Source organism: Macaca mulatta, chromosome 5, assembly GCF_049350105.2.
Source record: "Macaca mulatta isolate MMU2019108-1 chromosome 5, T2T-MMU8v2.0, whole genome shotgun sequence".
In the NCBI taxonomy this organism is placed as follows: Eukaryota; Metazoa; Chordata; class Mammalia; order Primates; family Cercopithecidae; genus Macaca; species Macaca mulatta.
In genome coordinates this window covers 51,148,480-51,166,061 of record NC_133410.1, presented here as the reverse complement: position 1 = coordinate 51,166,061, position 17,582 = coordinate 51,148,480, and the positions used below count along the sequence as shown (strand labels likewise).

Here is a 17,582-nt window from a genome sequence, read left to right as displayed (position 1 = left end):
CCCCCACCCCACGCAGCAGCAGTTTTGCCACACAGCTCAGAATAAGGACGCACCCTTACACACAGCTCCTGTGTTTTGCGATACATGTGCTGTGAGCACAGGCTTATGTGAAATCTGGTCATAAAACTACAAACACACCCTTGCTGTGGTGGGCCCAGTCATTTTGTCCACCCGCAGCACAGGGGCTGCTGCCTCTGTCTCACAGTGGGGGCCTCTAGAAGAAAGCAACTTCTGAGACTTCTGGCTGGGTGCGGTGGCTCACGCCTGTAATCACAACATTTTGGGAGGCCAAGGCGGGCGGATCACCTGAGGTCAGGAGTTTTAAGACCAGCCTGGCCAACATGGTGAAACCCCATCTCCACCCGAAAAAAAAAAAAAAAACCCAGGTGTGGTGGCATGCAGCTATAATCCAAGCTACTGGGGAGGCTGAGGTGGGAGGATTGCTTGAACCTGGGAGGTGGAGGTTACAGTGAGGGGAAGTTGCAATGAGGTGAGATCGCGCCACTGCACTTCAGCCTGGGTGACAGAGCGAGACCTTATATGAAAGAAAGAAAGAAAGAAAAAAGGAAAGGAAGAAAGAACGAAAAGAAAGCAAGCAAGCAACTTCTGAGATTCCTCTCAATGGTAACATTGAGAGTTGCTCCACAGAGGATTGAGAACAAGTGGGGAAGAGGGCAGCTATGTGAGGGATTCAGATGGCTGGTTGAAGGTAATGCCATCTTTTTTCCATAGTAAACGTAGGCCAGGAGCTGTAAGGAAGGGTACTCTTTTCCAGGGCGAAGCCTTCACAGCCCCAGCTAGCCCAGGCTGCTGTTGGCTGATATTTTCCTTTTGCATCGTGTGAAGTAGTCACGGGCAGGATGTGGCTGACTGCTCTTCCAGATGCGAAGTTGTGGCACCACGGGGTGGTGGTGGTGGGGGGGCGGTGAAAGGAGAGGGAAAGAAGGCTGTGTCGGAGCCCACAGAAGCTGCTGGGGCAGCCAGGCTTGTTGCCCTGAGACAGGTCTTCCCTCCTGTTGCAAATGTTGAAGTCAGGAATATCCTTGGGGTGGGATGGGGGCTTCGGCCTCTACAGTCCACAGGGAAATAGCAGAGGGAACAAGGAAAGGAGTTTCTAGTTCATTTATAGCACATCCTTGACGTAGAGGAAGGGGAAGGAGTTTGATTAACACCGTAAGCTAAAAATGGGAGTCTTTTGTTTTTTTTTTGTTTTTTTTTTGTTTTTTTTGTTTTTTTTGAGACGGAGTCTCACTCTGTTGCCCAGGCTGGAGTGCAGCGGCACAATCTCAACTCACTGCAAGCTCCACCTCCTGGGTTTAAGCGATTCTCCTGCCTCAGCCTCCAGAGTAGCTGGGACTACAGGCACCCACCACCACGCCCGGCTAGTTTTTTGTATTTTTAGTAGAGATGGAGTTTCACCGTGTTAGCCAGGATGGTCTCGATCTCCTGACCTCATGATCCACCTACCTTGGCCTCCCAAAGTGTTGGGATTACAGGCGTGAGCCACCACACCCAGACAAAAATGGGAAAATTTTTTAAAGGATTATAAAGGTTAAGAGATTTCTTTCAGCCACTGACAACACAACTGGCTTTCAGTCCCCGTTGTAATTGGGGACAGGAGTGAAATGGACAAACGAACCTCACAGATAATCCCCAAAGCTTACTCTCATCCATGAGTTTCAACCTTTCCCCTCCACAAATCTTCTATTCCAGGTCCTGATAAGCTGACTGAAGTGTAGGGACATTGCAGGCCAGACCTGTCCTTTGATAGAGGTGCGAGGCGCAGAAGGAGGCCAGGGGTGCAGAGGGCCACGCAGAGGCCTGGAACTGAGGGAGGCACACGGTTGCAAAGACTCCCCAGAACGGCAGAGCTGGACAGGTTAATCCAATCCAGTTGGTTCCTTTACGGAAAGTGAAACCAAAGTTCCCAGAGGTTAGAGTCATCTGGTTAGTTAGCAAAACCAGGCCCAGAAGCTGGCTCACTTCTGGTCTATGGCACTCTACACCATATCGCAGTCTCTGGCTTGTGTGCGGGGCACGCTACTCATCCTCAACTGATGTCTCCTGGGGCTCTGCAATGCCCCAGGCACTGGGATGAGGCTTCTAGATTCATCTAATACACATAAATGTTGCTCTTCCTGTTGTGTAGACAAGGACACTGAGGCTCACAGAGGCTCTGTAGGCTAGTAAATGACAATTTCATATGTCATATTTCAGACTTAACCTGGGTCCCCGGTAACACAGCCAGTCAGATCAAGAGTTAGAGTTCAAATCCAGGTCTCAGGACTCCAAGTCCAGTGCTATTTCTACTACCCCATTAAGCCATAGAGCTTTCTGTAATAATTTATCTCATTAAATTGTTTTTCATGATGGGTTATATTTAATTGCTTCATTGCATTTTGGGAATGTGCAAAATACATGCAGATTTTTTAAAACCAAGAACATTCTATCCTTCCAGCCTCAGTCTGTGTTCTCCCATTCAGATTCATTTATTCCCTCCCACTCCCAATTTTTGACCTTCTATGTCCAGAAAGGATGAGTGCTAACTTGAGAGGTGGATTCACACATCTCTTGCTGTGGTCGAATGTTAGGGCTGAAGGGGAACTTAGAGAAGAGTCCTCTCTTTTCAGAGAAGGAATCTGAATCCAGAAAGGCTGATGTTTCTCAAGGCCACAGAGCTGGCCAGTAGCAGAGCCGGGGACTCCAGGTGAACCTGAGTTGGTTCTACTGTCCCAGGCTGGCTCCATGAGTCTGCCATGACGCCTGTGGGACACATGCTATTGGAACTGCTTTCCCTGGGCTCCCCTCACCTAGATGCAGGGGTGGGTGCTTCTGAAATAAGCCTTGTGGGGATGAGGAGATTAAAGACTAGACATGGGGGGATCATTTTCTTATCTTAAACTGAAACTTTCAAACAGTGTATCAGTCTAAGGCTACCTTGGGTAGGTTTGGGAAATAACAACAGAGTTACTTTCTGTTAAGATGCTGCTGAGACCTGAAAGGAACGTTAACAGGGAAGACACTAGTGTAATGTAACGTTTGTCCACTTCTTCCTCCAAATCATTCCAATCCGAGGTCATTCATGGGCTCTGCTGCAGAAAAAAAAGATGGCGCTCAGGTTCAGAGCGGGGAGGTTCTAGATTTATTTGGTCTAGCCGGGAAATACCCTCCTTTTGTGAAAAGATTCCAAATAGCTGTTCCAAATATCATCTTTTTGACTAATGGACAAGTAAGTAAGTTTAGTACTTGTAGGAGTCAAAGATATACATTCCCAATGAAGGGCCATTTCACATCATGCTGATACAAACTTGTCTTGGAATATGACTACCCTCCACCTGCACTCTATACAGGATCTTAGCAATGTGTGACTGGGATATGAAGCAGCTGAAAAATGCTATGGTCACATCCAAAGGGTCCTTACATGGTGAAATCTGGCCTGGTACCTGTCAATGGCTAGAATCCCACTCAACTGCAGACAGGTTAAGAAAGTTCTACCTGACAGCAGGGCCACAGCTGCTTTGGGGCAAAAGATGGGTAGAGACTTTGATGGTGCAGACGTGAGGTTGAGAGAGGCAGCAGTAGAGTGAAAACAGGAGTCCATCTCCCCCAGCTCTGGTAACTATTGGTGGGGCCTGGAGAGGGGAAGGTGTCCTTCACGCTCCTTTGGGTGACATATAGGAGTAGATTCCCATTTATCATCTATAAGCACTCCCAGTGACTGCTGGTGAGTGAGGATCGGGGAACACCACCACTAGGAGTTCTACATTCCAAATAAAACTTGCTGGCTTCCCCTGGCTGTTGCCTAAGGCCGATAGGATAGGACAGGCCTGGTCTCAGGGGCTGTTGTTAGCCCAGAGCCCAAATCCCAATGCGAGTCATACAATCATCAGAACGCATCAAGCACTTGGAAAGAACACCCTCTAAACAGCATTGAAGTATCTGGACAAGAACACCAATGAATTCTTAATCATTTATTGTAAATCACTCACAGTTTACACATTATCAATGGCAAAATAACACTGTTAAACACCTGCTGGATGAAGAACTTCATTGTGACTATTTCCAATTGCCATCATATCTTTTTCTAAAATTTAAAATGTAACTTTTAACTCCTACATCGTTTCTGAAAATACCTATCTTCAAAGTGCTCCAATACTAATACTATAAGCCCTTTCTTTTGCTCTAACATCTAACACAAAGGACACGCTGTCCCATTAATTTCACATGCTCTTTACAAAGCAACTTCACGCACAAAATTTTTTAATCTAGAAGCTACATAATGATCACTTTATATTTTGCTACAAAATCAATAAAGGCTGCATGCAGATGAAACATTAGTAGACACGGAATTCTAGATAACTGTTGGTTCTTAAGATCTGATGGTCTGATGTGGAAAATTAATATGCTTATTTAGCAGAAGTAGCTAAAGTACATGCATCAGTGGCTGGGATCAATTAGAATATAAATTAGGTGTTTAAACATTTAAACGAGAGCTTAATTTGAGCTTAATTTGATGTCTGGCATGTCTGAGTTATACACCCTTAAGATGACAATGGCACACAGAACAAAATCAAACATCTAAACAGGCATGATTTATAAGGTGGGCTGGGCATAGGGCTCAGGACACAAAACGAGCTGGGCAGTGAACAAATCTCTCTTGAAGCAAAGACAGCAGAGCATTCACAAGTGGTAAACATGGCAAAAAAATATATACAAGAGCCATTTCCTGTATTCTCATTTTTTTCAGTTTTTGATTCTCTTAAGCAAACAACAAAAAAAAAACCACACGCACACACACAATAATTACAAAACAGAAACATTCTTTAGTTACCACATAGACCCCCTTTCTGTCTTCTACCCTGCCTCTCTGCTCCTTCAGATGGTTGTTTAAAAGCAATGCTGGGTTAATTGGTAGAAAATAAAAGAAACGCTCTCCGGAACCACACTGAAAGAATATTACTTTCCTTCCTCCTGTCAGGGTTAGCATCATGTTTAAGCACATGACAATGTATATGTGACGTATTTTAGCTACAGCGATTAAATCACATGTCCACATTCTAATGTTAAACTATAGTAATATTGACTTATAAAGTTTTTTCGGCCAGGCGCGGTGGCTCACGCCTGTAATCCCAGCACTTTGGGAGGCCGAGGCGGGTGGATCACAAGGTCATGAGATCGAGACCATCCTGGCTAACACGGTGAAACCCCGTTTCTACTAAAAAAATACAAAAAATTAGCCGGGCGTGGTGGCGGGTGCCTGTAGTCCCAGCTACTTGGGAGGCTGAGGCAGGAGAATGGCGTGAACCCGGGAGGTGGAGCTTGCAGTGAGCGGAGATCCAGCCACTCCACTCCAGCTTAGGTGAGAGTGCGAGACTCCGTCTCAAAAAAAAAAAAAAAGGAAAAAGTTTTTCGGACGGGTGCGGTGGCTCACGCCTGTAATTCTAGCACTTTGGGAGGCCGAGGCGGGTGGATTGCCTGAGGTCAGACTGGTCTCCAGTCTGGCCAACATGATGAAACCCCGTCTCTACTAAAAATACAAAAAAATTAGCTGGGCATGGTGGCAGGCTCCTGTAATCTCAGCTACTCCGGAGGCTGAGGCAGGGTAATTGCTTGAACCAGGGAGGTGGAGGCTGCAGTGAGCTGAGATCGCGCCACTGCACTCCAGCCTGGGTGACAGAGTGAGACTCTGTCTCAAAAAAAAAAAAAAAAAAGTTTTTTCATTGATAATTGTATTTCAACATTATTTTGAGAGAAACAAAAAAATTCCCAAGCCACATAATTCCATTCCTTCCCCACCCTCTGCCCCTCCCACGATCCAATGTACAAGAGAACTATTGTAACCAAAGCCATGAACCGAGGGTGCAATGGCAGACATGTGGGATGGCTGTTCCAGGTTCAAGCACTGCTGTCTCCAGTCCTGGCCTTCCGGGCCTCGATCATCGGCTTGGTTGCCCGTTTGCGGTCAGTGGCCAGCCCCAGCCAGCACATGAGATCAATGAACCAGGTGGTTGGGTTAAAATTTAAGCCAAATTCACTCGCAGAGTAGTCAAAGGGAAAGGTGTGATGGTAATTATGGAAGCCTTCACCTGGAAGACAAAGCGGGCATTGAAATAATTCAATCACCACCTCTCTGCATAGATTTTTTGCATCACCTATTTTTTCAGGGTTTACCATGTGCAGGACATGGTGTCAGGCTCGGTGAGGAGCAAAAGACTTGGTTACTGCCTCCAAAGGCATTGACTTAGTTAGCTAGACAAACAACATGAACAGAAAAAATAGCAATAAAGTTAGCACATCGCCACAAGATTAGCTTTCCTGTGTGAACTGTAGACATGATGCTATGACCTCAGAGCTATCCCTCTTAAGGTAAATGCTAAATGGCTGATAACAGATCATCATTTTGATGTACAATTGTTTTTAAAACATAATCTCTGTGGGCTGGAGTGATTTAAAAATCTTTTTTGGAAGAGCTTAGGAGAGAGAAATGAGAATCATTCAAAAAGGTAACTAAATTAAATATCTTTAAGTATCTAGAATGTAATTATATATTATTCTACCCTTTCCAGTGGTCAGTGGGCAGCTTTTACCCTCTTGCTTTTTTTTATGTAGCTTTTCTTTATTATTATTATTATTTATTTATTATACTTGAAGTTCTAGGGTACATGTGCACAACATGCAGGTTTGTTACACGTGTATACATGTGCCATGTTGGTGACCTGCACCCATTAACTCATCATTTACATTAGGTGTATCTCCTAATGCTATCCCTCCCCACTCCCCCCACCCCATGACAGGCCCCGGTGTGTGATGTTCCCTACCCTGTGTCCAGGTGTTCTCATTGTTCAGTTCCCACCTATGAGTGAGAACATGCGGTGTTTGGTTTTCTGTCCTTGTGATAGTTTGCTGAGAATGGTGGTTTCCAGCTTCATCTATGTCGCTACAAAGGACACGAACTCATCTTTTTTAATGGCTGCATAGTATTTCATGGTGTATATGTGCCACATTTTCTTAATCCAGTCTATCATTAATGGACATTTGGGTTCGTTCCAAGTCTTTGCTATTGTGAATAGTGCCGCAATAAACATACGTGTGCATCTGTCTTTATAGCAGCATGATTTATAATCCTTTGGGTATATACGCAGTAATGGGATGGCTGGGTCAAATGGTATTTCTAGTTCTAGATCCTTGAGGAATCGCCACACTGTCTTCCGCAATGGTTGAACTAGTTTTCAGTCCCACCAACAGTGTAAAAGTGTTCCTATTTCTCCACATCCTCTCCAGCTCCCGTTGTTTCCTGACTTTTTAATGATCACCATTCTAACTGGTGTGAGATGGTATCTCATTGTGGTTTTGATTTGCATTACTCTCTCACTTCTTTTAAAAGATGTACTCATGAGAGCTCTCATGGCTTCTCTGATTTGATTTTTAAAATTTCTTTTACTTATTTTTTAATTGACAAATAAAATTTGTATATATTTATCATGTACAACATGGGGTTTTGAGATATGTATCAATTTTGGAATAGTTAAATTGAGCCAAGTGACATGTGCATTACCTCACATACTTATGTTTTTGTGGTAAGAACACTTAAAATCTACTCTCTCAGTGATTTTCAATAATACAATACATTGTTATTGACTGTAGTCACTATCGCCATGTTTTACAATAGACCTCTTGAACTTGTTCCTCTAGTCAGACTGTAAATGTGTCAACCCTTTGACCAATCTCTCTCAACAACCCCCCTGCCCCAGTCTCTGGTAACCACCATTCTACTCTACTTCTATGAGTTCAAATTTTTTAGATTCCACATAGAAGTGAGATTGTGCAGCGTTTGTCTTTCTGTGCTTGGCTTACTTCACTTAGCGTAATGTTCTCCAGGTTCATTCAAGTTGTTGCAAATAACAGGATTCTCTCTTTTTTAAGGCTGAATAGTATTCCATGATGCATATGTGATACATTTTCTTTATCCATTCATCTGTTGATGGACACTTAATTTGACTGTACATCTTGGCTACTGTGAATAATCCTGTTTAAACATGGGAGTGTAGATATCTCTTCAACATCCTGATTTCATTTCCTTTGGATATATACCCAGAAGTAGGACTGTTAGATCATATGGTAGCTCTATTTTTAATTTTTTGAGCAACCTCCATACTGTTTTCCATAATGGCTATACTAATTTACATCCTAACCAACAGTGTGCAAGGGTTCCCTTTTTTCACATCCTCATCAACACTTGTTATATTTTATCCTGATAATAGTCATTCAAATAAGTGTGAGGTAATATCTCATTGTGGCTTTAATTTGCATTTCTCTAATGAATTAGTTCATTTGATTTTCATAAACAGCTTTATTGAGATAAAATTCACTTACTGTATAATTCACCCTCTTGAAGTATACAATTTAATGGCTTTTAATATATTCACAGTTATGCATCCATCACCACAATGAATTTTACAACATTTTCATTACTCTCTAAAAAGACCCACATTCCTTAACCATCACCCCCAACCGCCTCCTACTCCCTCCCAGTACTGTTTTCTATCTGTGTAGATTTGCCTATTTTGGACATTTCATATAAATAAAATCATACAATATGTAGTCCTTTGTGACTAGCTTCTGTCACTTAAAAAATGTTTTCAAGGTTCATTCATGTTGTATCAAGTATCAGCTCTTCATTCTTTTTATTGCCAAACAGTATTTCATTATATGGATGTACAACATCGTGCGTATCCATTCATCAGTGATGGACATTTGAGTTGTTTCCACTTTCAGCTATTATGGATAATGTTGCTATGAACATTCATAGACAAGTCTTTGTGTGGACATATGTTTTCATTTCTCTTTGGTATAAATGTAGGGGTAGAGTTGCTGGATCATACAGTAACTATTCTTAACTGTTTGAGAAACTGTCAGACTCTTCTCTTACTTCTTAAGTGGCTACTAGTCATCATATAGTTCTCCTATTGACCCTGTTTGGAAGATTTTGTTCTATAATGAGTACCTCAAGATGGATCCATGCGTGGTCTGCAATTTTCTTTTAAATTTAGGACATCCCTACCCTGCACACCACCTCCCTGCCTCATCATTTTTAGTGTTTTTCCTGGATTAAAGAGCAGTATGGAAAAGTTTCTTCACCCTATTTTCAGAAATAGGCACTATGATGTATTCCCCACTCTACTGCACAGTTGGGTATGGCAAGAGCTTTCTAAGGACTCTTGGGAGGCAAACTGTCTGGGAGTCCAGTGTTGACCTGGATAGACTTATAACCAATGCCCAGCTCCTTTGGGCTTGTGTCATGGCCACACTGCTTGAGTCTCCCGGCTCACCCATCCCTACATGATGACGGTCCATCTTGTCCCCATTTCTGTCTACTCACAGAATCAACACTGCCCACAGCTCCCTGCATTACAGTCCTTTCAGAAGATGTAGGGCAAGAGGAGGGGAAAGCTATAGAAAGGGTCGGGGCACCGCTCCTCCTGTTTTCCAAGGTACTTTCTCCTTGCTTATGCAGTTATTCCCTGGCTAAATGTAGTGTTTGCTCCACCTTCTATTGCTGCCATCAATGCAAGTTGACAAGAACTTTGGGATCCCTGGGGTCTGAAAAACAGATGGCCCTAATGAAGTGATGCAGCATCTCATCACCGAGTGACACAGAGACCATTTCTACTTAACAGTAGGAACTTTCTTGTGTTTGATCTCTGTGCTCAAGGCTCAGCTTACCAACAAGTCTGAGTTGCTTCTATAAAGGTAGAGCTAATATTTCTTAATCACCTGTCATGTGCCAGGCACAGTGCTAAGTGCTTTAACAGGTGTTAACTCCTTCTAGCCTGAGGTCTCCGAAGTAACTGCTATGATTATTCCTGCTATGATTAAAACAAGGACATTAAATGCACAGAAGGGACAAGTAAGTGCCTAAGAACACATGACTGGCAATAAAAACAACATCACGGGCTGGGCGCGGTGGCTCACGCCTGTAATCCCAGCACTTTGGGAGGCCGAGGCGGGCGGATCACGAGGTCAGGAGATCGAGACCATCCTGGCTAACACGGTGAAACCCTGTCTCTACTAAAAAATACCAAAAAATTAGTCGGGCGCGGTGGCGGGCACCTGTAGTCCCAGCTACTTGGGAGGCTGAGGCAGGAGAATGGCGTGAACCCGGGAGGCGGAGCTTGCAGTGAGCTGAGATTGTGCCACTGCACTCCAGCCTGGGCGACAGAGCAAGACTCCATTTAAAAAAAAAAAAAAAAGTAACATCATGAAGGCTTGTTTCATACAAGCACTGGCAGGAACACTCTGTATCTCTGTATCAACTCATCTAGCCCTCTAATGACCCCAGGAGGAGGTAAGTGCTAATATTACCCCCACTTTATAGATGGGGACGCAAAAGGTAGAAGAACAGGTGACTTTCCCAGAGAGTAAGTGGAGGAAACAGGACTCAACCAAAGTCACCGACTCCAGAGGCCTCGCTCGTAACTGTTTTATGGTCCTGTGAAATGCCAAGTCTCATTCCTTCCCACGTCTTTGCTTGAAGGCCTTTTTTCTTAAGCTCTGCCAAATGATTGGACAGCTGAGGCCAGAATGGTCAGGGCAGTTTGAGAGAAGAGTCAACTGCTGCTTCTCCTTTAGAACATTTCCATGGTCATGATGAATAACTAGTAGTTACTGATTACCTGCTACATGCCAGGCACTGTACTAAGCGGTTTACATATTCCTATGAAGCATTGCTAGTCCCATTTCACAGATAGGACAACTGTAAATCAGAGAGATCATATGACTTGTCCAAGAGTCAGGATCCTAAAGCCAAAGCTCCTCTGGCAGGCCAAGGAGGGCGGATTACTTGGGGGTCAGGAGTTCGAGACCATCCTGGCCAACATAGTGAAACCCCGTCTCTACTAAAAAAAAAAAAAAAAAAAATTAGCCAGGGATAGTGGTGGATGCCTGTAATCCCAGCTCCTCAGGAGGCTGGGGCAGGAGAATTGCTTGAACCCAGGAAGCAGAGGCTGCAGTCAGCCGAGATTGTACCACTGCACTCCAGTCTGGGCAACAGAGTGAGACTCCGTTTCGGAAAAAAATAAAAGCTCAAGTTCACTGAACTCCACTCCACTGGTTCTCTTTACTGATTCCACAAAACTACTGAGAGGCCAAGAAAACCTGGGCCACCATTCTCCCCACTGGCCCTCACCACCCCTACTTACCAATGGCACCCAGAGCGACGAGTGGGTTCTGCCGAGGGCTGATGTGCTTGTCATAGGGCCGGTTTCCATACATGTGGGCGGCGCTGTTGACTAGCCAGGCGACATTGAGTGAGATGGTATAGCGGAGAATAGAGGCCAAGAAGTAGGAATTCCACAGGCTCTCTCCCCAGATGTACCAGGGCACCAGCGTGGGGACCGCAAAGCACATGAGCACCACGGAGATCTTATAGTACCTACAGGGCAAGACACTGTATCACCACGAGGACCCGCTGATGGGACAGGGGATGGGCTGGGCAAGTCACAGGGAAAGTCAGAAAAAAGCCCAAGGAGGGAAGTGTGCCAGTCAGCTCCTTCAACACTTTCTATATACGGAAGCCTGTTGTGTGGGGCTCACAGGACTCATATACCTGCAAGGGCTAAGCAGGCGACACAAATTTGAGAGTTGGGACAGGTAGAATGCTATAGGAAGTGGTAGGCCCTGTGGCATACCTCAGAAGAATTTCAGTATAATCAACACTGTGCTGGCCAAACCCATGTATCTTAGAGCGACATTTATCCCACAGGCACCAGTTCGGATAGCACCTAGAGATTTCTTTCATCAATCAACCTGATATTCAGGTTTTCTCAGATAATTTTGAGAAATATTTAATGCTTCTTAAATAATTTTAGGTACATAATTCTGTACTAACTCACCTTGGTAAAAAGGTAGACAATCTTCCACCCCAAAAAAGTTCTCTGTCCATCAGAGATATACATTCCAAACCAGCAAAAATACCCCAAAAAACAAAAAAACAAACAACAACAAAAAAATAAATATAGAAACAGGCGTGGCCACATAGAAAGTCATCATTAAGAAGCAAATCACCCATAGTTTGAGTTCTGGACCTATGCATCCAGCAAACATTTACTGAGTACCTGCTATGTGCCAGACCCTGAGTGTTACTGATACATGAGCTAAGTGCTGGCAATACAAAGACAAGTTAGGTGCAGCCCCCACCCCAGGCTTCAGCCAAGTGGAGCCACTGCTCACTGCCCTCTTACCATGCAGGATTGCCTCTAGGCAGGGACAGGAGAAGGGCTGGAACATGAAAGTATCTGAAGCTACCTGTTCACAGTGTGTTCCTCCTCGGCCTCTAGCAGCCTAATCAAGCTTCTGGAAGGCCTCTGTTAAGATGCATATGTATCTTATGCATCTTAACAGATGTGCGGCACAGTGTGAGGGCATGAAATTTGGTAGGTGGAAGACTCTGACTTGAGTCCAGATCTGATGATGTATGTTGAACATGCCTTTTTTTTTTTCTTTCTTCTATTGTATGGTTCTTTTTAAAATTTTTTATTTTAAGTTCCAGGACACATGTGCAGGACGTGCAGGTTTGTTACATAGGGAAACGTGTGCCATGCTGGTTTGCTGCACCTATCAACCCATCGCCTATTTATCCTGATGCTTTCCCCTCCCTGCCCCACCAACAGGCCCCAGTGTGTGTTGTTCCCCTTCCTGTGTCCATGTGTTCTCATTGTTCAGCTCCCACTTATAAGTGAGAACATGCGGTGTTTGGTTTTCTGTTCCTGTGTTAATTTGCTGAGGATAATGGCTTCTAGCTCCATCCATGTCCCTGCAAAGGATATGATCTTGTTTCCTTTTATGGCTGCATAGTATTCCATGGTGTTTAGAACATGCCTCTTTTTATTCTTTCACTCTTCTCCTATGCACAATTAGATGCCCCGCCCCCTGCCCTGCCCCCGCCCCCCCCCAAAAAAAAGCAGACCACGAGGCAATGGCCTGTGTCTGGGCAGTTTACTCTGGGATGTGAGCTCCATTGACAGGCATGGATGGGCAAATGGGCTCAAGGAATGGGGAATGGGGGAGGGCGGTGACTGCATGCATTACTGGAGTGGCTACTGCTGGGGCAACTGAACTTGGATTTTGATGGGACACGATATACCTCTAGATTATCCTCTCAGGGAATAAAAGAAGGGACTGTTTTTCCATTGGCTCCAATACCTCCTTGGCATCAAGGGGTGTCACATGGGATATTAGCTCCCTCACACTTCCAGGTTTGCTTGAGTCAGAACAGCCAAGTGGGCTCTGCAGGCATCTCAGGCAGGAAGTAAGAGAAGCCGCACAGCTCAGTAAGGTGCTGTTACACCCGTGCCAGCAGGTGGCTGAACAAACAGCTGGAGTGAAAAGCTGGGCGGAGAATATGAGTGTCTTGAGACGTACCCAACACAGGTAGAAACTGTAGTACCGCAGGGTTGTTGTGATGATCAAATACTAATCGCTAAGGCATACTATGTGCTTGCCATATGCTACGGCAGTTCTGAGACCTTTATATGTATTGACTCATTTAATTCTAACAAACATTCTCTGAAGATGGGACTATTATCCCCATTTTACAGATAGGGAAATTGAGCAACAGAAAGGGGTAGCTGGCCCAAAGTCGCAAGACTCATAAGCAGTGGGACAGAAATTCAAATTCAGGCAGAGTCACTTCAGAGACCACCATGCTATTCTGCCTTGCAATTGAAATAACGTACTTCAATGTGCTTTGCAGACTGCTAGCTGTGCGTGTGTCAGCTCCCATCATGGTAAATATTTTTACTGGGCACCATATTAACCCATCAGCACCCATTTTCCAGTCACTGGGATACAGGATGGCTGCATTTTAGTGGATAGTGGGTGCCCAAGGAAGTCAAATGAGGGGGCTGTGTTTGGAGGGGCAAAGACCAAAGACAACTAAGGGACTCAGCGCCTTAGAGTTGGCTTTCTAGAGTCATGGGCAGAAGGCTCTTAGGGAGTTCTCTCCAGATGATCTGTGAGTAAGGGAGGAAGGCAGCACTAGGCGGAGGGAGGTCACCCACAGTGAGTTTCAGCAGATCCGATGGGGCGTTCTGGGCCAGATGATCTTAAGACCTGTATGAAATTGAAAGGTATTATCCTTGCATCATCTGGGCATTGGCCTCAGGGAGCCCCTGGGAGGGCAAATGTTTGGGCGAGGCAGCTGTCTGTGGCCAAGGGCCATTTCCAGAAAGGACCACAGCCAAGACCTGGGAGCATTATCGAAGAGGATGTCTGTGTGGAGTGCACAGGCCCTGCACAGGCCAAGGACCTGGGAGCTGGTGGTGAGCATGTAAGGAGGAAGGGGCTACGGAGGGAACATGGAAGAGGTACCCAGAGACTTGGCTCTGTTACTTCTTGTTCGCACCTCTGAGGAGGAAAGAAAGCAACTGAACAATGGCAACAGAAGCCATCTTGCAACTCCAGCAGCTTCCTCTCCTTCCTCCGCTCTCTGGATTACAAGCCAGGCCTTTCAAGGGAGCCTCTCCCAGTCCTGCTCTGAGCCATTATCCCCACTCCCATCTTGCTTCTGAAAGAAGAGGGAGAAACACGTGTGGAGGGCTTGCTCTCTGCCGGGCCCTGGGCACTTCTCTCTCTGAATGTTTGCAGCAGGTTTGGAGTAGACACCCTCGAGTAACGAAGGCCCCAGATGGAGGGAGATGCCGTGGCCTCCCAGGGAGAGACCGAGGCCCTGCTCTGGCTCCTGCTGTCTGACCCCAGTCTTGTGGAACTGGCCTTCTCTAGTCTGACCCCAGCCTGTAGCACCCAGCTTCCACTCAGACCCTGCCCCTGCCTCCTCCCTCTGAACTGTTTGAAGAGCCTCCTGCCTGCCTTGGCTCTGCTTCTAGAAGCTCTACCCTGCCAAGCGGGTGGGTCCCTGTGAACAGAGAGCAATAGCAATGTGATTTCCCAAGGGTAAGGAGGAAAAAGGCCCGGGCTTCCCCAACTAGAACTCCCATGGTCCAGGCACATTTCCTCTTCCTCAAAAAAGACATTCTTAAAAAAAAATAATAATCCCTGTCCTCATTCCAATGATGCTGCAGAGATCTACTTCTAGAGTTGTTCCCTGATTGTCCTCCCTGTAATCGGCTAGGATTCCTCTTTGTATGTTCAGTAGAATGGATGAAAGAAGGAATTTTTAGGGGGCACAGTAAGTCTGTGTAGGATAGCCAGTGAGATGGGTCTTGATGCTGAAAACGGTCTAAAAATCCTCCCTGACCATCTCAAGCCGACTTAGCAAATCCTTCCTGAGTAGGGAGTACCTCTTCCTCCTGTGCACTTTTAGCCTCCAGCAGCTGGTCTCCTTTTAATAACAGTCACTGGCCTTTGTGCTTCAGAAGAAGTGCTGAGATGGCTCCCCAGCTTCCTCATCTAGTAACACTCAAACCTGAATGGTCTCGCCAAGGGGCCACAGAGCAACTCCACAGCGCCCTCTTTTAGATTTCCTTTCTTCATCTGGTGCTAGGGAGGAGGGCTGGAGAGGAGTCACTGATGCTGCCCTGTCTTTTTGCTAAATGGGTTTTTTGTTATTGTTGAAAAGCATCACAGAACATTTAACTACACAATGCCTTCTAGCTGTGTGACCTTGAACGAATTATTTAATCGCACTGAGCCTCAGGTTTCTCTTCTATAAAATGCTGTACTAATAAATGTATTGGGTGCTTACTACACGCCAGGTACTGCCCTAGAACTGAGACAGAAGGTGAACAAGGCCGGGCGTGGTGGCTTATGTCTGTAATTCCAGGTACTGGGGAGGCTGAGGCAGGAGAATTGCTTGAACCCAGGAGGCAGAGGTTGCAGTGAGCCAAGATCACGCCATTGCACTCCAGCCCAGGCGAAGAAGCGAAACTCCATGAAAAAAAAGAAGAAGGTGAATAAAACAGACAATCCCCAGCTTTGTGGAGCAGGGGTATACTGGCAGAGATCTCTATATCTGGTATATTCTGGCAGGGAACACAGACAATGAACAATATAAGTAAGCAAATTGTAACGCACATTAGTGGTAAATACCAGGAAGAAAAAAAAAAGCAGAGAAGGAGAATATGACATATTAAGGGCAGGCACCGAAATTTTAAATAGTGTGTCTATGGGAGGGCTTGCCGACACTATGGTTTTTGACTAAAGGCTTGAGGAAGTGAGAAGTTAGCCATCTGGCTAATTGGGGGCAGGGTACCCACAAATAGCAAGGCCCTGAAGTCATGCAGACTGGGGCTGCATGAGACTTGGAGCTGGAGCAAATGAACAAGAGGGAGGGTTGTAGGAGATAAAGTAGGAATGATGGGGGATCAAGTTTGGAGGGCCTTGTAGGAGGCTGTCACATGATCCAGGTTAAAGAATATGGTGGCCTGAACCTGGATAGTCATGGAGGTGGTAAGAAATGGTCAGAATCTGGGTATATTTCTAAAGTAGAGTGGTAGGACTTGTTAACAGACTCCATGTTAGAGAGAAAGAGTGGAGTCAAGGATGACACCAAGGATGAAGATGCCCTAAGCCTATGTAGGGGAGAACGGAGGAGGAGCTGGTTTGGAGTGGCATATGAAGAGCTCCGTCTTGGACACGGTAAGCGGGAGATGCCCAATGTACTTCCAAATGGGGCTGCCAGGTAGGGGATATCAACATATAGGTCTGGAGTCGAGATGTGCCCTAGAGAGAGGTGGGGATGGGAGTAGAAGTTTGCAACTCATCAGCATATTTATGATGTCGCTCACATACATTTTTTAATGAGTTCCATAATGGCCCTATGCCGTAGTTTTTATAACCTCTTTTGCAGGAACTGTGCAGAGGTCCAGAGAGGTCATGGGCCTTCCCCACAGCCACACCGGATGTATAGAGCATGGGAAGGTTTCAAACTCAATTCTTAAACCCTGAATGTCTGCTGCCTCTAGTATAACCTGCTGCTCACTCAGCCAACCAAGAACATGGCACAGAGAGAGGGAAACTTACCAGAGATAAATGCAGCTAGAGTGTTGAACATAGACCTTGCCCCATGAGTTGCACATATTTGAGTAAAAATATTGTCCCCTCAAGGTTAGAAGTGGACACTGTGTACACTCTAGATAGACTGAGCTTCTTCCTGTTCTTAAACTGGACCACACGCTGCCCTGTGTCTATGACACTCTTCCCCAGCCCTGGCTGACTTGCCTCTTCCAAGTATTAGTCTGAACATCACTTCCTCTCAGGGGTTTTCCTCAGTCCCCCTGGACCAGGCAAGGTGCACTGCACAGCGTTCCTGTAGCATGTTGTCCTTCTCATCTCTCAGTATTCACACATGCTGGCTTAATGGGCAGCCTAACCTGCTGGATCAGGGCTCACAGCCCTGACTGCACATTAGAATCAATTGGGAACATTTAAAAATGACTGATGCTGAGCACCCACTGCAGACCAAGTGAATCAGAATCTCTGGTCTGGGCGTTTCTATTTTTAAAGCCACCCTGTTGCAAACATTGATGGTAGCTTCGCTTTATTCTTCCTTGTCCCATCCTTTCTTTCTTGCTGGAATGTCTGGATTTTCTTCAGGTATCTAACTGTCCTCCTTTAGGGGAATGTAG

General features: G+C 45.5%; 1 protein-coding gene across 1 annotated transcript in view; it reads right to left on the bottom strand.

The window, feature by feature from the left end:
• Positions 1–5,499: 5,499 nt before the first annotated feature.
• The window catches only part of SCD5 (stearoyl-CoA desaturase 5), a 171,344-nt gene continuing 159,261 nt past the window's right edge, over positions 5,500–17,582 (bottom strand). The window contains 2 exon segments of the mRNA NM_001193798.1: positions 5,500–6,086; positions 11,199–11,431. Of these exon segments, the coding sequence (NP_001180727.1) occupies positions 5,896–6,086; positions 11,199–11,431 (424 nt within the window). The 3' untranslated portion in view covers positions 5,500–5,895.